This window comes from Cavia porcellus, unplaced genomic scaffold (genome assembly GCF_034190915.1).
Source record: "Cavia porcellus strain 051 isolate PalLab524CR breed Dunkin Hartley unplaced genomic scaffold, mCavPor4.1 scaffold_1, whole genome shotgun sequence".
NCBI classification, from domain to species: Eukaryota; Metazoa; Chordata; class Mammalia; order Rodentia; family Caviidae; genus Cavia; species Cavia porcellus.
The window spans coordinates 79,236,202-79,258,157 of NW_026947484.1; the positions used below are offsets into that span (position 1 = coordinate 79,236,202).

The window sequence follows — 21,956 nt, forward strand, 5'->3', positions numbered from 1 at the left end:
ACAGTTCATGCTCATAGTATGTTTGAAAAAGCTTACCTCACAGTGCTCTCGATAAAGACTCTGAAGTGACTTGATATCCTCAAAGGTAGTACCATCTGGCAGAGAAGAGATTTCAACTTCTCCAAACTCTGGAAGTGCTCGTGATGCATCTGTTACCATGACAATACAAAGGGGGGAAAAAAGCTACTATGGATGATGTCAGTTACAGGTTAATAAGAAAGATTCCAGAAGACTAAAACATAAAAAAAAAAATTCAGTGATCAGTAGCCAAAGAGCATAATTAATATTTTGCAAGCAAAATTTAGCAACGTTATCAGCAGAAAATGTAATATAGGGAGTACACTTTTGAATTTTGTAGAAACTCAATTTTCACTACAATTATAATGGCAACAGAATAGCATAGGTTTCTATTAAAGGAAAGTATCTAAATATTGCCAGTACCAATTGCATTTATTATTATGCTACCTAACTATATAAAATAAACAGCTTTAAACTTGTATGTTCATATTTTTGAAATAAAGCCAAAAGTGTTAAAGAATACAACAAAAACTACAAAAATCACATTTAAGTTAATAGAAACCGTTGTGAAAGATGATGCCATTGCTCTGTAACTAAATTATCTCTTACAACATGAACATAGTACCAATTGCTGTCACACCAAGTCTTTGTGTTTGACAGGACACACCAACACGTGCCATGTGTTAGGTGCTTCTCTGTTACTTTTCTATATTCAAATGGCTGGCTGTGAAACATGTCTTCATACAGAGCACTAAGAAATTAGCCTTCCTGGAGGGAAAGGCAGAATTCACACGGCAGTAAGTGCACTGTTTTCTTCATCTTTGGACAACTAACATTGGTGCCTGCCTTACAATATGTTCAAATGCAAGTGTGGAGCAAAAAGTACAGAAGAGTTTCGATCTAGGTAATAGAGAAGACACTTGTGTTTTTTGTTTTTTGTTTTTGTTTTTTGGTACCAGGGATCGAACTCATGACCTCATGCTTGCCAGGTAGGCACTTATGCTACGGAGCTAAATCCCCATCCAATGCTTTCATTATTTTTTAAAAGCTATATTTGAAAGAAAAGCACAAAATACAAACCAAAATTCTTGTTGAAAGTTTTAAGGTCCACTACAATATGTAAGGATTTTACTTTGGAAAACACTGCATAATATTTTCAACTTTTGGTAGCTGTTCCTACCTGAAAATCTATTTCAGTTGTCTGTGCTCGAAACTGCATACATGCACACACAGACACACACACACACACACACACACACACACACTTGCTGATGCATCTACTCATCTTGCACTGCTGTAATGGAAACTGTGCATACTCATTTGTAGAAGAGCTGTCAATTACATTAAATGTCCACTTTTGCCCCTTTGATTATGGCAGTAATCTGCAAAGTGTTTGAGTTCTACTTTCTAAGAATTTCAATAACACACAACATGTATTCCATCTACAAAATCACAAAAATAGTACTATGATCGCTATAAAAACAGTTTACTTTTGAAGTTTGCAATAACTTTTCTAACTTGAGACTGTACGTATATCCATCTTCGTATTCAGGATAGGAAAAAAAATTTTTTTTAAATTTGAAGTTACTACTGAACGTAGACAAAACAATTTTGACTACAAAAGCCAGTTAGTATAAATTCTGAGAAACATTCATAGATATAAGCTTTTAATTCACATGCATTTGAAACCCTTCATTGCTCTATATTTTTAAAAAATAAGTTCTAGTGAAATGAGAAAATAGGGCTGAAGGAGAGTTATCTTGTGATGTGCATAGTTTCAGCATCACCCCAAACCCCCCACCAATAAAATCTTTTCTGTATGATTAGCAATTGTAAACAGACACTGCTGTTGGAGAAAAGACTTCTATTGTTCTCCTCAAAATCCTAACACCAACTGCATGCATTTCCCTTAACATACCTAAAAACTGTTGATGATGTTGACTTTGGGCGATTACAGTTTGCTCAACAGATGTCCCTGTCTGTTGACCACTTCCTGTAAAACCATCTGCAACCCCATCCACTTTCTGCATAGGCTTGTACCTAAAATATTAGATGGGGAAAAAATAAAACAGTCCAAATTATTTCTGGCTTTGTTTGCTTGCTTGCTTGTTTGTTTTTGGTACTACTCAAAATTTCCAAGGCATTCAATTTCATTCCATCTTCTTTAATGTCTCATAACAATCGTAGAACTTTTTTTCCTTGAAAGTCACATAAAGTTAGGATACAGACATTTTTTATTAACTTGTGGAAAGAAAAAAGGGCATGAGAAAGAAGATCCACTTTTAAAAATTGAGAAATTTACCCAAGAATAAGAGAATTATGAGGTATTTATTTGCATGGTAGTAGCAAAAATGTCTATATAATTTCATTACATATTTTAAAAACAATTTTTAATGGCCAACTGATCAAGGTAGAAACATTGTAAATACTGGTGCATTTTAACTTTAACCTGAACTAAGGTCCAAGAGCTTATTTGGGCTTAAGAAATGTTGATAAATGACTTTCAGTAAATCAATACCTTTAAAATATTATCACTATGCAAAACTTATATTGTTTTTCATTTATCTCCAAACCTCTTATATATCTGAACACATTCACCTCCCTTAATTTCTTATTCATAGCTGCAAATACAAAGGCCCTAACCATCAGTTTGCAGCAAATTACATGCAAGACTTCTTCTATAAACCTACCTAGTTTCCCTCCTCTCTATCAAATTCAAGTATAAGCATATATTTATCTTTAGGTACTAGTCATACAATCTTAGATACTTTCCATACACCTAAAAGAGGAAAAATTACGCTTCAACAGCAAAGACTTCTTGGAAGCAAAATATATTTTACAGAAGATAAGAGAAAGCTTGGGCAAATTTCCTAGGACAAATCAACATAAAATGAATAAGTAGATTGTACTTAATTTTCTTCATTTCAGAAATTTAGAAATAAAGGTATAAAAATTTATAATAAAGTACCTAGAGATATCTTCATTGGAATTATAGTTTTTTTCCTTCCATTTATTTTCTTTTTACTGTATTTTTAACAAAAAGAATTTAATATTTTCACTATCCAGACATTTGATCCTTATGCTCATGCCATGATTCAATTGTATCATTAATATACAGTTATTATGAACATCAATGTCTCTAATATATAAAAGATGCCTGCCTTCTGACAACATCTACGAAATGCATGCACCTGGTGAAACATGCAAACAATGCTCACGTTGCTCTAAGAAATGATTTAGTCAATTATAATTTGGACATGTAAAACTTTTAAGAAAAAGTTTCTCATAAGGACATTTATGTCTATTTCTTATGTGACAATTCCCCTCCCTCCAAAAAACTATAAAAGCAAAATAAAGTCAGAAGATAAAAAGGGTGAACAAGGTTAGAACACATTTCATCCTTGTAGATATCATTTTAATGGTAACCTTTCAACAACAGAATATTGTTTTGTAATAATACAAAGACTCAAGACTACTATTTTATTTCATGGGAAAACTTTTCAGTTAGGACCATACTATGAAACAATTGAAGGGTTAGTATTATGATGTGCTAGAAGTGTCATGCACGAAAGATAGAATGTTTTCTGATTTCTTTTCTGCCTTATAGAATTATCATAAAAACATGTGAACTGTGTGAAGTAAGTACTTTATATATTTGTGCCAGGAGAAATTGCTTATCCAATTTGTCCTAGCAGGATAGGGTGGGTGTGACCTTACTGCATTTAGGGAATTTTCTTGCCCTCATTAATTCCAAGTTTACTCTGATGTTAGCTGCCCTATGTTGTACTACAAAATTTTACAGCACTAATGAAATAGACTAAAATTGTTTCACCAAGTTTCTTCCTTTAAGTTAATAGCATTTGGGATTCATGAAGTTTAAGCAAAAATGGTTAAGGAAATTTAAATATTTCATCCCAGAAAAGAGATAAACAGAAATATACCATAAAGACTTCAATTTATTAAGTTTTAATATAGGATTATAAAGTAATTATATGATATTTGACCAACCACACTTTTTCACATTACTTTTTCCTACCCAGTATTTAATATAACAGGTAAGAAGATCAAAGGCAAGTGAAATTTAAGCAAAAAAAGCAAAATTACATATATTTCTATTAAGACTATATGCTTTCAGAGGAAGATGCTATGTTATAATCTACTTGCACAAAACTGTAGCCTACAAACAAAATTATCTTTACAGAAAGATCGAGGTAGCTGTTAGTATCATAGTTAGCAGAAGTTTCTAAATGAAAGAGTTATCTTTTCATATGCAATCAAAATGACAATGAGTTATAATTAATGAATGATTATGCTTAATAATAATTATGTTGAGTGGGAAGCACTAATTATGGGCATACAATATTACGTGGGAAAAGTGTCAAGGCAGTAATAAACTGGTAAATTCTGATACACTATCCAGATGAATATTTAGTAAAAGGTCCTACACAGTAAAGATGTACAAAAAATCAGAAAATACAGTCAAAACTGGGAAATTAGTGTTTTCAATTATAACCATAAAAGTAAGGATGGTACATTGTATAATGAATGAATCCAAAGATACACAAAAATTCACTTTGTATCTCTATTGCTAGTTACTAATGAAACTGCTGCAAACCAAAATCTCATACTGTGTTTTCTGAGAGAAAGGTATCAGGGCAAAATTCAGAAGAGTCTGGCCATGAAGAATTATACCAGGAAGAGTAGGAGCAAGGCTCCTGTACCAGATGGTTAATGTGAGCCTGTAAGGATGAGAGTTTCAACATAGTGCTAACTTCTGCCTTTCCTGTTTTTTTCTATTTTATAAAAAAAAAAAAAAACAAATTTTCATAATCAAATAATAAGAGAATAACAGTTATTCCACTATGTATCACTGTCTTCAAAGTACAAGACATAAACCAAGAAGATTCTCACACAAAAGAAACAGATAAGACAAACTTCTTTTTCAAAGAACTAAGATAAATTGTTTGAATAAATGAGACAAATTAGCATATATATTGAAATATTTTAAAACAACAGAATATGTAATTTGGAGAAGTATTTGAACTTCTCCTTACTTCCTATTTATCTCTTTATTTTGCTCTGCTTTATTTTCAACAATGAAACACACAGTGGTATATTCACAATGTATTTGATTGTAATGTTTAAAAGGAATCCCCAGAAATCAGAAATATTGGCCTAGCAAAGGGTAAAGGTTCATTTTATTGATACACTAAGAGAAAAAAAAAATCCTATCTTGACAATCACATCAGAAATACTGAGTCTTCCTAGGAAGGAGTTTAATAATGAGTCAAGGAAAATCAAATTAAAGATGGTGTAGGCAAATACTTATGACTATTTCTTGGAAGAAATGATTTGGTCTTTTTGAAACTTTACTATACATCAACAATCTAGTTAGTTTTCCAAAAATTTCAAAGCCTCGGCTTGCTTTAGTTCTACTCAACAGAATCTTTGAAAATGAGGCTTATAAACTGGTATCACAAGCTTGTGTATCTTTGCTAAGCAGCCTCTAGGGTCTTAGTCCATATGAGCCTTTTGAAGGCCTAACATGAGCATTTCCGCCCAAAGTTATGGAAGTACATTCATTAACATTAGAAAGCTGTCATTTTTCAAAGTGTAAATTAATTTAAAAAGTGTTTCCTAAATACTATATTTGAAGCATACAATAACTATCTTTAAACTGATGGATGAATTAATGAATATTTGAGATAATATTTCATTTTATTATAATATCAATTGATTTTAGCATATTACATTGGTTTAAGAATTTATTGAGCATTTACTATGAGTATGATATTCTATGTGTATGCTAGTAAAAAGGATAAGTATAAATCAGTTTTCAAAAAATAGTCTGTTGATGCAATATGCTAATTCTATATTATCTTAATTCTGGTTGAACTGCAACTGTCCTTCCAATATTGAAAACTAATGTTTAGATTTCCTGCCTCTCGACACTCTTCATAAAATCACCACCATAAGTATTAAATTGCAAGATCAGGGAAACTTCCTGTTGAAAAAAAACCCTCTTTACATTGAGTCCTTAAAAAAAAGAAAACTCATTAAGAGCATTACCCTCTCTTTAACCCCATTTATTTTACAAATTTATTATTTTCAAATTAGATTTTCCCATAGTAGATACTTAGTGCTCTTGAGTTGTTGTGTGCTCTTAAGAAAGACCAGCACTGCATTAAAGAAACAGCTCTTGATTTCGAAATTAGTAAGAGGCAAATGATCATTTTAACAGCTTGCAACTCCATAGGCAATCAGAGCTAAATTTGTTAATGATTAAGAAATGAAAGAAACTCTAATGCGTTAATAGCTGACTGTATGCATGAAACCTGTCACTAACACAGAGAATTTGGAAAATTATTAGGTATCTTCCCCCATGGGTCTAGCAATGGCTGTTATTTAGGACTTGGATAGTTGTAGATCTACTCTAAAAGCAATATTCCGTCAATAATTCTATAAGCACAGCTACTAATAAATCCAATAGAAGGCAAAGAGTGGTATATATTTACCAACACATTCAACCAATAGTACCAAGTAGAAAGATTTTCAATACACTGAATCACTTTGAGAAATCTTCTTATTTTTCTTTGTTTATTTATTTATTTTTGAGGCAGGGTCTCACTGTTCTACAGCCTGTCTTTGAACGAATTTATGTAGTCCAGGCTGGCCTTGAACTCACAGCAATCCTCCTGCCTCAGTCTCCTGAGTGCTGGATTACAAGCACATGCCACCACACCTGGGAAGAAGTCTTTGCAAAGTAACAGAAAAAGGTGCCATCCAGAACACACAAAATATGAACTCTACAGGCAGAGTTGTTATGATATTTATAATTTGTGAATTATAAATGATCATATTATTTGATTTGCATGATCAAATAATATTAAGCTAACAATCAGGACAAGAGGTTAGAGTTATGGGGATCTTGAAATTTCTCCATGAAAAAAATTACCCCAGAAATCTTTAGTTTACTTGATTGATGTCTGACAAACATAACTGGGCTAAAAGTAAACAGTGAATATGAAGAGATCCACTCTTTCAGAACAGCAACTAAATTCTCTGATGCCCCACCATATCTATGTACGTCACCTAACTGGCTTCAGCCTCACTTTGCTGCTTAATGATAGGACTTCATCTCTATAATTCTCAGTAGCTCTTGGCATTTGTCTCATGAGCCTTGTGTTTCTAATTGGACAAGGGAAAAAACAAAAATTAAATTCAAATAGGATAGTTATGTTAACTGCAGGAGAGAACAGAGGTTAAAGTTGCTGGCCAAAATAAGAATGAATGATGTGTCTCATTCATTTATTTAACATGAATTTGGGGCGTACTAAGAGTATGTTCACTGCCCTCCTAAGTGTTGAGGGTGCAAGGATGAAAAGGGCAGATATGGTTCTGTGATCTCATCAGTTTCTTCACTGAGTCCTCTTATGTGATTTACAGTTAGCTAGAACAGCTATATTATTGCTAGAAATACATATGCATGACACTTCTTTTATCTGAAGTTGGCTGTTCCAGTCAAACAAATTCTAGGGGATACCTTTTCCATCTTTTTTATTTGGAGAATTCCATTTTGGCTCCATCTGATGTCAGGATCAATTGAAACTAAAAGTTATCTGAAGCTTTGTGTATGAAAAAAATAAAGTGAGCTTCTGCATATAGCAAAATTAAGTGGGCCCAGTATCCTTAACAGCAAATAATCATGGTCAAATGAGATCTTGCATATAAAGTGCTAACTATGTAGTCTTCAAAGTATTAAAAATAAACTGAAACAAACATTTTTACTTAGTTTGCATAGCTCAAAATTACTGAAGTCCTTTTCGCTCATTGATAACCTAATCAATTTGTTGTCTAAATTAGGGTAAGCAAATTAGTCCATGAATGAATTTCTTTGAAAACTCCAGACTAGGCCAGGGATATAGCTCAGGGCACAGTGCCTGCCTGGCAAGCATGCGGTCCCAAGTTCTATTCCTGATACAAAACAAACAAACAAACAAACAAAAAACATCAAAATTATTCCATTCAAATGTGAAATTATTATCATATGAAATTTCTTTAACAATCATATATTCTTTCTTTTTTGATTACCCATAATGCCACCAGTATACAAAACTATACAAAACAGGGGCTGCGGATTTAGCTCAGTGGCATAAGCGCCTGCCTTGCAAGCAGGCAGTCGTGAGTTCAATCCCTGGTACCGATAAAAAACGAAAAAGACAAAAAAAAAAAAAAAAAAAAAAAAAAACTATACAAAACAGATATTACATTGTATAAGACTAGATTCTAGTCACTAAAATCATATTCCAAAAGACTACTACAGGACCTATATCCATTTGTCCCTCCACTAGATGACAAGAAACAGCTGAATCAAATAACTCAAAAGTAAACAGAAGACCGTGTCAACCTATATTTACTCCTGCCAACTGTCATACCCCATCAGTCTATCAACTGAATGGGCTCTAATCTGTTCCTTTATCTTAGGTAAATGGTAAACATAGATTCACCTTTTCAAGTATGTGAAACTATAGGCTCTATGACATCTGTTTTTCAATTAGAAGCTCTTTCCATTTATTTCCAGATTTATGGCTATGTTATATATGGTAGTAATGCAGAGAATCTTATTTGTAAATAAGTAGGCATTCCCTGTACTGCCCTATCAAATCTTCAAGTGAGATTTCTTATATATAAGAACTCAAGATATTGAAAAGCTGCATAAAATGATAATCATCACTATCTCTATAATTACAATTTCAAATTTATTAGAAAAACAAACTGAGCACCAAACCTTAACTGTAACTGACAAAATAATCAATGCATGAAGTTGAATTCTTTAATTGTAAGAACATATAAATTTATCCTATGGAAGAAACATATACATAGATGCATTAAATAGTCCTAAAGGTATTTATATAATTTAAACATTTTGAAATATTAAACACTACTGTAGTATCTACTAGAAAATATTTGAAACCTTTCACAAATCATTCATATTTTAACAAAATAATAGAGGTTTTCTCTTATATAAACTTTAACTTGTTTAGTAGGTTCATTTGACATTTTTAAGTCATCACAGAAATGATACAATATGTTCTTTTTCCAATATTTTAACAAATATATTTAATTTTGTCCTTATATAGAGAATTAAGGAAATTCTTTCTCTCTAGTCCAAATGCCACTACAGAATGGGGTAACTGATTTCAAATAAGGCTTACGGATAGTGTCAGTGAATAGACTTTCAGAAAGACAATTGAAGCCTCCTGCTTGTCCCAAAAAGAAGCTTATGCAGTAGACATGAACACTGCAATCATTAATCAAGACTCCATCCTAAGAGCAACTGTCCACAATGGAAAATCGGTATCATAGGAGAAAGTAAAAATTAAAAGACATTTCAATTTTTCAGTTCTCTAACATTTGTATTTCATAGGAAAACAAATTCTCTGAAGCATTAAAGTTGGCAGGATTTATTAATATTACTGAGAATTTTATACTTCTTTATAACACATTCATATTGTGTTTGTTTCTAAAAGCAATTGCTACTATGTAGAGGTTGCAGGAGTTTTCACTGCTTTTAAATCTTTATAGTTCTGGAATCTGTTTCACAGATTCACACCTTTAATGGATGAATTGCTTACCTAACTCAGGTTGTTTATAAAAGATGCCCTTTGAAAAGTTTCTTTTCCATGAAAGCTTACATTTAAATCACAGGAAGAAGTAGTCTTCAGCTATTGTAAGTACAGTTTATGAAGTTTTTATTCATCATTAAGTTTAGTACATGTTATATTTGAGTCAAGATCTTTTTCTTGATTTTATCTTCATCTCTGCCATATAGTGCTGCAGTGCACAGGGCAGAAATTATACCAGAAAGTAAAAGCTGCAGTGTTGCTTTTAACAAATAGAAAAAAAAAAAAAAAAAAAAAACTTCAAAACTCAAGACAAGCACAGTTTATTTTATTTTATCTTATTTTATTATATTTTATTTTTTCTTTTTCATCGGTACTGAGGATCAAACTCACGACCACACACTGCTGAGCTAAAGCCCCAGCCCTCAGTTTATTATTTCATACTTCCTCTACTTTCATCATGTAAGGTCTGACTGACACTATTTTTCTTAAAGTCCTTCTTAACATGTTTCACTGACTATACATCCAAAACAAGAATCAGCAATTTAAAAAAAAGACGATAGAGAATCTGTAAATTAAAAACCTAAATCTTTAAGATACTTTTATACAATAGCTTTGATTGCGTCTTTAGGCTGAAACACATACAATGGAAATTATGACTTTGTTAAAACCATTTAATTGACTTTACCTTCAGTCTCTTACCAATAAATGTCTTGCCCTAAATCAAAACATCATCTCTCTAGAAAAAAGTCAGTTTCTTCATTTTGCTTCAAAGCTTTGAATAGCTTCAAAGCTGTGTTCTGCACAAAGAACAATTTTATGAGCTTCACATAAAACTAAATCTCTTAATACAAAGTGTTTTTTAAATTGCATCTCCCACTAAAATACTAAAGCATCTCCTCAATCTCATCTACAGTTCCAACCTCACCAAATCATAGATCATTTACTAAAGACACCGTGGACTTTACCCCAGTGCTTTGTTTACATTTCTCTCTGCCTAAATCTCCTCTGTATCTGACTCTTCTTAGTTCCTGTATAAATAGCACTTTCTCTATGAAGTTTCCCAATCTTCCCTCTCCCAGATTTTGTTGAAAATTACTCCTTATTCTATAGTTCCTTGACCAAAAGGATATTTTAGCACATCTCAGACTGCATTTCTTTTTTCTTAATTCCCCATATGCCTTTCTGTCTAATGTTTTAACTCTTCAAAGTACAGGAAGGTGTCTGTCTTTGCATGCCTCTCACACAGTTGAGATTCAGTGTTTGCTGAATAAATAGTAAAAGGACTAGCGTGCAATATATTCTTTCTCTAGCAGTATCTTAGAGCTAACACTTCTGACTAAAATGGAGTGGATCTGGAGATCTGACCAAAGCAACTAAATCACTTCAGAACCCTGAAGCAGAATGCAAGCAGAAGCCTCCTTTCTCCTAATTCTACATGTTGAACTGGAAATAAAACCAAAGAATCACAACTAGATGGCATGTCTGCACTATGCTGGTAGAAGGATAGCTTTTTTGTTTTATTTACTCTGAATTATGACAGTAGTCACATGGGACTATAAGGTCCTCGACTAGCAGGAGTAATATAGGCTAGTGCAAATCATTTCATCTCTTGGATTCATCTGAAAAGAGAGCTGCTAATGCTTTGATTATCCTCAGGTTTTAAGATCAACCTAGGCTAAGGTGTTTTTCAATTGTAAAATACGTGATTCTATTATCCATCCATGCATTCATTCATGAATGCTTGAAATCTCTTCTTATAATTACTAACTGCTAAAATTCTATGTTTAAGAAAGTTGGATTTTTTTAAGTGTAAGAAATTCCAGACATAAGAATTCATAGTTAAAAAAAAAAAATAATTCATAGTAAAAAAAAAAAAAAAAAAAAGACTCAAAGGATGTGCAGAATAGCAAGTCTACACTGATGCATAAAACTACTTTCTCCAGGAGGTATTTGCTGTGTTTGTTCTTTAAGTTTTATATTTCATTTCCCTGACTGACCAGTTTGAGATGTTACACTTAATTTAAAAGGGGTCAAATGGGTGAAAGAATCAGAATTAAAATTTCTGGAGGACTAGATCACTGAAATCCTAAGTCAGACTAAGGAATTATTGATAGTGAATGCAAGTCAACAGTAGCAACACTCCTGTACACTTGGTATTTGCTCTAGTTGTTCAAAAAGAAGAGACTTAAGTAACTTAGAAATATATAACTTTGACTTATTAAGGCAACTCCAAAGTATACCTTTGCTTCTGTTGCATGGGTTGTTGTCTCATAGCCATATACTGCATGTCTTCCTGCAGACGATTAAGAGGGGAATCTGGCTTGACACGAATCCCATAGTAATGATACTTGGAGTTTCCTCTTCATAAAAGACAACAAACATTGGAAACACAAAGAGTCAGTCAAATAACTATGCATCACATTAGATGTACATTTAACTTTGGAAAACATTAAGTAAAAACCTAATATATCTTTATGATTTATGTTTTTGTATACCTGTTTTTATTGCAACATCTAAAAAAATCAAAATGAGATTCTCAGTCAGTTCAAGGCTTTAAGATACATATTTCCTTATATACCTTCACTTAATTTGTTCCACTCAAGTGAATTTTATTTTCAAATTTATATCTTAAATTTAATCGAGAAAAGGTAATAGTAGTAAAACAAATTCAATAACAGTATAAATGAACATGAATTTATTAGAGAATAGCTGTATCAAACAAAAAAATCCTTAGTCTGAATGTGTTTCACATTTTTCTTTGTTCAGGGATGATGAAACAAGATAGCTGTTATAAGATATTGAGGTAAAGTGTGGTACAGTGGGTGCTTCACTTAATTATGATTAAGTGCATGAATCGAGATACCACTGTATTTAATATTGCAACCCAAAATAGGAGGAAATTTTAGTGATGTTGAAATACATTTTATTAGTCTCTACTTGTATGGATTTATGTCAGTTTTGTAGGCTGCATTGGATATGTCACAACATATACAGCAAAATTTCTCTGTGAACATGGCAAATTTCCACCTGGAATAAAAATATCACATCTTCCTCACGTTCGTAAGAAAGACTATGTTTGCTATTTGAAATCACAAGTATTGCTCTGAATGGAATTTGGAAATTCTTGCAAAACTAACATTTTAAATATGTAAATGCTTGCAATTGGAAAATAGTTTCCCACAACTCTATATATAGTAAGACATCAGTGCTCCTTCCAATTTTTTGCTTCACTTACAAAAAGAAATGCAAGGCAAGTGTGGATTAAATATATTTTATATAAAAATAGATTAATTTACTTCTAAGTTTAATAAGCACATACTAAATTAACCCTATACACTTGCAGACATTATATCACATAAATAATATTGTTATAGTTTTTTAAAAATATGGCTTTCAGCAGAATAAAGCAGAAATAAATGCTCAATATTCAAACAGAAAGACCCTCCATCTGTAGAAATTAGGAGTGGTTTTCAAAACCTACTAAAGAACTCAGCAAAAAAATACCACAGTTTTTAGTGTTTTTGCAAACAAACTGGAGTGAGCAGAGGAACAGGCTAGCAGCAGTTCTTAGTCATGGAAAAAATTATCATGTGAAGTGATGTTTCTCTGGTGAGATCCCACATAAGTGGAATGCCTAGATTCCTTTCAGTTTCTTGCAAATTAGCATCTGGGTTGGGTTGGGAGATGTACCTCTTTTCACACCATTCAGAATGGCTTTGGGAGAGAAGCAAAGCCATGGTTACTTTTGCTCAAACTTCATTTGGAAATGGAACCATGAGAAAGGAAATTTTTGTTTATTAATACTGATTTTATTTATTTTGTTTACATAGGTCCAAAAATGTTAGAAAAGATATAGTCTGGTTTAAATAATTTCACCATGTAATTTTACTCATAATATTTCTGGATATAGTTTTTTTTTTTTTTTTTTTTTTCCCAAAAAGTATCTGATTTAGCTTGCTTCATGATCTGTACGGATTATCCTTCCATTCTGTGGGTTAAGCGTAGAAAGTAAGTGTCAGTTTCCATGGCAGAAACAATCTCAAAAAAAAAGAATCTCTGAGATTTCATACCTAGTGCTCAGTTTCTCTCTATTATAGTTTTTCTATCTTCCTAACACTTCATTAGTTTAAACCCCATCTCCATCCTGTAATATTTACTTTCTCTTTATTCTTCTAGGCTTTGCTTTCCATCTCAATTGCAAACACCATCATACAATTGTAAGAGAAGCAGGGGACATAATTGTTGGGGAGGGTCCATTAGAAAGCAAAAGCTGCTGTATTATAAAATGTACTTACAGAATATGGATTCTACTCATTCACAAACCCAAACAACCCTAATTTTGTCCCTTTCGATTTTAAAGATGTGTTTCAAGGTTTGAATGGAGCCTCAAAATAGGACCCATTGAAATCCTTTTCAGTAACAAAAGCAACACTACAATACAGTTATTAGAATGTTGAATAAAGCCCAGTTTCAAAATATTGGCACCATATGCGTAACTACTGAGCCACCAGCTAGGAGATAGTAGGTTAGGTTCCCAAATAATGATTTTCCTAGTTTTGGGGGAAAAAAATACTAGATAAACAAAAGCTTTCAAGGGAATGAAAGCCAGTTTCTTTAGTTTGAATAGGCAATCATATGCTGCAGTTTCAAATATAATATCTTTGAAAGTATAGATAAAAGAAAATATATTTATGAGACAACAGAACCTCCAGCAACCTGAATGTTGTATAATCACTAAAAATGCAAAAGTAAGGAATAATTCACAATTTGAGTACATACAAGCCTTGCAAATCTTACAAAACCTCCATCTAATAGGGTTCAGGACACATTATCCAAAAATATGGTGCTTTGCCATTTTAGAAAATAACAGAAGCTGTAGAAGGTGGAAAAACATTACTTTCACTCCTTTCCACCTGAGGAGGGCTGGCCTTTTCCTGAAAATAGGTCATAGGACTTTCATTCTAGAGACAAGTGGGCCTTACTGAGTCATATACTTCCCACCCCAGTTAAAATTTTTGATCATATGCCTTTTAGTCAATCATGTTTCTCCAGAAGTAACCACTTCAGAATTTGGCTTAGAATAAAATGCCATTTCCCTGTTTCTGTAGGTCTTTATTTCTGAAGGGTCCATGTCATGCACAAAACTACATGGCTCCATGTCACGTAAAACTTACATTAAATAAATTGGCATGTGGTTCTCTTGTTAATTTGTCTTTTGTCATAAGGATATTGTTCATGAACCTTAAGATGAATGAGAGAAAGTTCAATCTTCTGACTGACAACACTGATAATTTTAGTTAAAATACAAGATGAAGTTATATTGGTAAGGTGCTCTTTATTTTACTAAGATTAAAAATACTTTATTGACATTTAAGTTTATTTTCAAAACAAGAGAAACTGGAAGCTCCTTCCTGATATTACTTGTTATTATGCAATAAAGCTATAGAATAGAACCAAGTCAAATTTCCCCATAAGGTCAACATTGAACCTAATCACTAAATTTGATTTGGTTTGCTACCTATGTAGTTTGCAACTAGAATCATGGAAACAATTAAATTCATGAACCGAGACACCATCACATAATTTCTTCCACATATGGTTTAATAACTAAGAACATAAAAAATAAATAAATAAAAGAAGAATAAGAGAGAAAATAGGAGATGGGATGATATCATTATCAATGCCATCAAGTACCTGTGTTTTGCAAATTTAGCAAATAACTTTTAGTTGATCTCAGCTATACAAAATGAAATGAAAACTTTAGTTTTCATTTTTTCTCTATTAAAATAAATTATTAAAAATTAAGTATAATTTTATAAGTATCTGAGATATAATTTTCCATTTACTACGCCACTGTATTCATCATCATTAGGATAGTTATTTTCACAAAAAAGAATACAGTTAAAGTACCAAATGCAGGGCCGGGGATGTAGTTTGTGATAATTGCTTAACATGTGTGATGACCTGGGTCAAAACCTGGTATGACAATAAACAAATAAATACATAAATACATAAATAAAACAAAAATCCACAAACAAATCTTGCATTAGCAGGTTAGTCTGTTAATTCCTATGTAATCTGAAAACCTGTTCTTAAAACCTGCTCAGTTAGTGTGCAGGACAACCTACCATTTTGGGTTGGTACTGTTCACTGAATAATGACTTTCCTTTTCACATGAATTTCATAAACTGAGAGCATTCTCTACTGTTTCCTTATATTCTACCTGTAATTAAGTATTCTGATTAAACAATAACACCAAACTGCTCTAATTTGAAAAGGAGAGATTGGTTGATGATCTCTTTTTTAAGTACTAACCTAGTGCCCAATCTCCTGGTTCGTAGTCCCATAAAAATTGACCTTATTAATTTTCCAAAAGAGGCAGCATTGACTGGGTCCAGTTTGTGTTCCTGACAGTGTCGAAGGTAGTGGTTGTACAGAGTGCTTCTGGGAAGGCTCACTCCTTCTGCTGTCTCATAATTGTCCAAAAGCCACTGAAGCTAGTACAAAGAAGACAAAGTAACACAGAGAAGTAAGACAATTTGTCAAAATTTCAGTAAGTCATTGCAAACACAATACAAGAAATACTCAGATTTTTTTTTTTTTTATTTATTTATTTATTTATTTTTTTTTATCTTTTTGAGACAAGATTTTACTATGAGGTTCAGGCTGGCCTTGAACTCACTTTGTAGCCCAGGCTGGCCCCTAAATCACAGTGATCCTGCTCCCTCAGCATCCAGAGGGCTGAGATCAGATAAAGTTGCACACTACTGCACCCGGCTTCATTAACTCTTATGATAAAGTAATGTACATTACTGTATTTCAAAGGCCAGTATAACCTGATTTTGAAAACTCTCACCAATACTACAAATAGCCGAGCAATACTTATCATTTGATACTTATTTTTTCCCCAAATATTTGAGCACATGTAGAGACACACTAATTTTCCCTGCATTCACTGTTATTTTGGGGAAAAGTATCTACTCGGGGAATTCAGATGATCTTGTTAACTGGTCATAAATATAATTTATGATTGCTATCAATAAAACATGTTACCAAAACTGGCAGCATGACATCATGTCTTTCATGTTGGTTCATTATAATATGCAAATAGCAGGCTGCTTTGTATAAGTTTTTAAGATTCTATTAATTTTAGTTTTTAAGGTTCTATTAATTTTCAAAACATACTAACTTATTGCAAATCATCACATAATACAATAACTACGTTTTGTACTGGGACAAATTCTGCAAATAAAAAGGACAATGTAAGTCAATCCTTCCCCCAGAAGAAAAAAACTCATTTGATTCTGGCAAACAATTTATATAAAATAAAAAGGAATCTTCTTTACATCCAATTGAATTTTGCTCCAATGTTAATAAAACAAAAGTTTTATATTTTCCAGCATGTATTTTTTAAAAAATAATCTTTAAAGTACAACATGCACAAGAAATTTTTAGAAAATTCAGTCTAGGTATGTAATATTAAATCTCAACATGAGATTCATTTGTTCATTTACTTATTTATAAACGGGAAAGTGAAACAGACAGAAATGGTTATCTTATGGTCACAAATTATCTCAATGTCTCAAGCCTGGTTTCCAACTCAGATTTCCTAATTTCTCTGAAATCTAGACCAAGAGTTAATTCCACAGAAGCACTAAATATTTCATATTGCTTGTCTCAACAAAATTTCCATAACATGTACCTTTAGTGAAATATAAATTATAGAAGTAAAAATAATTCAGTTTTGAATACCGACTAGCATCAACAGGCAATGTGCTAGGTACCCAGTGATATAGTTAAAAGTGAGCTCACCTATCCTCTGGGAATTCAGAGTTAAGTGCTAAAAATGATGAGATAGACACTTAAGTAAATAAAAGCATTTTTCCCTTAAACTTGCATATTTTAAGATGTTTAATCAAACTTAGAACCTCAAATTTCAGCTTCTAATAAAAATTCATTGAGTATTTTCAGTATTGTTTATAACTATGTCAGCTAATGTTTCTAAAACTGTTTTAATTTAAAATATAATTCTATGATACTTAATAATTAAACCTATGCTGATGGTTAGTTTGGCAATTACAGTCACCACACCCACAGACAGAACAGAGAACTTTAAAAAATAAAAATGTTCTGCTCAGGAAGACTTCAAGTTCTTTGCAGAATATATATGCATATGAATATATGCATTTTAATATATACATCAGCTTTGCAACATATATAAACCTCTACTACAAAACTCCCAAAACATTTTTAAACTAAACTTCCATCTTTATAATAACAGAAATGTAAGTCAAAAGAATTCTTTCCATATGAATTATCATGTAAACTTCATTGTCAGCAACTTTTCTAGAGATACACAAACATGATTTCTGAGTACTCTAAATAATACATAAAATACATAGAACATTATATGTGTCCATTTAGTGTAAAAGATAGGAGGCAAACTGATTCAGAAATTACTGTTACTGAGCCCCAATGCAATATTCTGCCTGCACCATTGGGAAAGAATGTCTCTTTAGTGTTTTTGCGTTTGTTTCAGAGTTTGTTGACTATGAACACAACTGTGGGAGGTTAGTAGACAAGTAGCAATAGACACCTGACTCATATTTCAAGCACGTGCCTCTGGAAAATTATTAGGATTTGAAAGCATGTAATTGGTGTTACAGCAGCTCTAGTGAGCCATTGTGCATACATATATCAGATGGAGGAAGGGGTAAACTGCCTTTTATTGATACTCATGATACACTAAAGAAAGGAATACAGACCTTAATATAAGAGTTATAAAAAGTACTAAAAAAAAAAAAGCTCTGGGTAGGCAAACATATAAAGCATGTAAATATTAAAAAAAAACAGCAATATTTTGAAATTGAACTAATGAAGTTCCCATATCCACAAGCATTCAGTACACAATAAATGTAAGTTTAAAATGCCAAATATATGCTTGTATGTATGTCTATGTATCATCATAAAATAACACTGTCAAAGGCGTAATAGTATGATTTAAAAGAGGAGTGAAAAAATCAATATTCCTTCTTTTACTAACGACAACAGATGATATCCAAATAGGAAACTTACTGTAAAGGGTATTTTACCAGAAATCAAATAAAGTCAATTTTATAATAGAGCTTTGAAACCTAAAGTGCATAAATAATAAAACATTTTATGTAGTGTGTGTGTGTGTGTGTGTGTGTGTGTGTGTGTGTGTGTGTGTGTAAAATTAGCTGGTTTGAAAAGTTTCCCATGGACAGGTATTTTACTGACTGTAATTTTGACAGTGGCAAAAGCACAGTTTATTTTTTCCTACTTCACTTTCTGGGAGGAAGAACTGTTTTTCTTGCCTGGAGAGCACTCTGAAAGAGCAGAAGGAGGTCAAGTGGAGGCAAGGCCCTGAAGAAATAAAGGTGGTTCTGCAACCTGGGCTCCAACAAGGAAGCCTGACAAAGACAGCACTAAGCAGGAGTTTATCTCCTAGAAACTTCATACAAGTAGAAACTGATTTAAAATCTACCAGATAAAACTTTAAAATATAGCTGCAGATTATAATATGCATTCTATATGCCAGTATTTAATATTCAGAATTTGATAGTGATGAAAGTACATACCAGATACTGAATTTAATACACAGTATTAGGAAGCATGATTTTTATTACTAGATAAATTTAAGTTTCTGTGTTAGTTTAAACATAACCTAAAAGCATATGCTCCACACACTACCCCTCAACAATTTAAGGCTAGTTATAAGGTGCTTTCTTTTCTGTGGTTTTGTCTGTAACAAACTATATTTGACTATTAGAATTCAACACTCTTTAACATTTAGTAAGTTATAATGAAATTCCTGCTGTTGCTTTTACTCTTTTATGAAATGTCATGTAAAATGCTTGTATTTATGATTATAAAGGTCCATAAAACACCATAGAAACTTTTAACCTTTATATTTAAATCCTGATTATTCTATGAACAAAAATACACTTATCCAAGGATAGAAACAGACGATTGTATCTTTCAACCTTTGCATTATTATATAGTAATCAGGATAGATTAAAGCAGATGAACAGCTCCTGTTTATCTCAAAAGGAAATAATGATTGACAAAGAAGAAGAAATAAGTATTCTATTGCCAATTAACATCTAAATGTAATATTTGGCATTTTCTCTCAAATGGATTGTTGTTAATTAGGATTCATTTTAAGTTTAGTTCACTGATAATATACATTTTTACAGACATTTAGCCTGTAATAATATATTTATAGTACAGAAAAGTAAAGGGAGAACATAATGAAAACAAAGTTTTCCTTTGAGCTGACTATATTTCAGTAGCTACAATTAGCAAAAATCATGAAGTAATAACTTGTTAGATTATGAAAAACTTATAAAATAAATACCAGAGTTTTTCATACTTTTAGTGAAACTTTTTTTTAAAAAATACAACTACAAGAACATTATGTGAAACTTAGGAACAATTAGTTTAATATTTCTGATTTCAAATTTGCAATTGAAACTCTCCCATATTAAACACACTATAAGTATTAAATGCAAATTTAAATTAATTACAACACAGAAGGAGTATAAAAGAAATTTAAGTGTGCAGTAATGGAAATTAGAAATTCTATTTAGGCAGAGAAACTTTTAAATAAAAAGTTGTTATGGTAATATACTCTATAAAGTCAAATTACAAATACCATTATAAAATTCAAGTAGATGAATGATGTTACTCATCTACAACTTTTGAAAAGATTAGCTTGTTTTGAGAGAAAAAAATATCTATCCTTCAGGTGGGGAAGGATGCATGTGGGGAAATGTTAGGCAACCATATATTCTTCAATTAGTGTGGCAGGAGTGACAGCCTCTACCAACCATGTTCACACGTACATCTACTACAGGATACTTGAAACAAAGAAAAAATCATTGCATATATGAGCCTCCAAATAAACACACATGTGACTGGCAAAAGCATCTTAGAACAATGAAAGTAAGATAGCCTATTTGCTTCTGTTGTTTCTTAGATCCATTCACTTAGCAAATTTTAATTAGCATGTACTAGGTACCAGCACTGTTTTAAATACCAGGACCTCTAGGTAGACAAAACATAAAAATTTTTTAGTCTCGTAATTTTGACTTATCAATAAACATTTATTGTCTATGAGATACTAGTTCTGAAATAATCCTCACTGAGTTAAGATTCAATACAATAAAGTACTGTATGCAATATAACTGTACTCAGTTACAAGTGGGACACTCTATAGTGTATCACACATGTAGGTTCTGTGTATTTTAACCTGGAGGAAGATAAAAGTAGATTAAATGCATAAAAATAGCCGTAAGAATATAAGAAAATGGAATATAAAATATAATACCTGACTCCATCTCCCAAAGTACAAAATGGCAAAAAGCAAAGCAACCAAGTTGAATTCTACTGAGAAAGGATTATTTATTAAATTGCTCTTAATAAGAATTTTCTTAATCATTGAGAAAATGAAATTCAGAAAAAGAAAATAGAAAATCCTTTCCAGTCCATATCCAAAAATAAAATAAAAAGATGCTTTATCTCAAAATTAACAGACCTCTTTAAAAACTAACAATATAGGACATTTCCTAATTTTTTGCTAATGACAGTAATCCTTTGTAGAAATTTATAAATCAGAGAATTAATTATTATACATTGGGACTCCTGACTACCTCAAGTAATTCAACAAATCTCAAATAACTCTATATTAGATCCTGTAAGGTGGGTAAACATACCTTTATTTATTAATATTTAAATGCTAACATTTAAAAAATCCTGCTAAAAATTTCTACACAGCAGAAAATCACCAATTAAGTTCACAGAATTCATAATATTGTTAAAGATATTATCAATTGCATATCAATAATAACAGTCAACAATAAACTCAGTAATAATGCAATAGCTTACTCCAGATATTTGGAAAAATTTAATAAAAATGAAGAGCATCATTAACTTTCCAAGGACAAAAAGACAGTACGAGGTCTTTTTATGTTCAGAGAGAAACTAACTTCACTCATCAGCCAACAAAAACACTGGTCCTATCTCCACTGTTCACAACCAATGTTTAGAATCATTTGTATTTCTAAACACATGATGGTAAATATAGTTTGTAATAAACTTCACCAAGTATAAAAAAGTGAATCAGGATAGCTATGCAAATATTATCACTGCATTAGAGACATTTGTGCTTGCTCTTTCTACATACTGAAATGTCTCTGACAAGTGTTCCAGTATGGAAGATTTACCATAATGTATAATATAAAAACACAAAGCCAAAGAAAGATAATAAATTGGCTGCTATTGCACAGC

The 21,956-nt window shown here is 31.9% G+C and overlaps 1 protein-coding gene across 13 annotated transcripts in view; it reads right to left on the bottom strand.

The window, feature by feature from the left end:
• Positions 1-21,956, bottom strand: part of Rfx3 (regulatory factor X3) — a 289,321-nt gene that overhangs the window by 60,013 nt on the left and 207,352 nt on the right. For all 13 annotated transcript variants that reach the window (XM_063250481.1, XM_063250503.1, XM_063250437.1 and 10 more), the window contains 4 exons: positions 15,960-16,141; positions 11,885-12,004; positions 1,937-2,058; positions 37-149 (listed from right to left, as the gene is read on the bottom strand). In XM_063250481.1, coding sequence (XP_063106551.1) covers positions 37-149; positions 1,937-2,058; positions 11,885-12,004; positions 15,960-16,141 — 537 coding nt within the window. The remainder of the gene's footprint in view (positions 1-36; positions 150-1,936; positions 2,059-11,884; positions 12,005-15,959; positions 16,142-21,956) is intronic.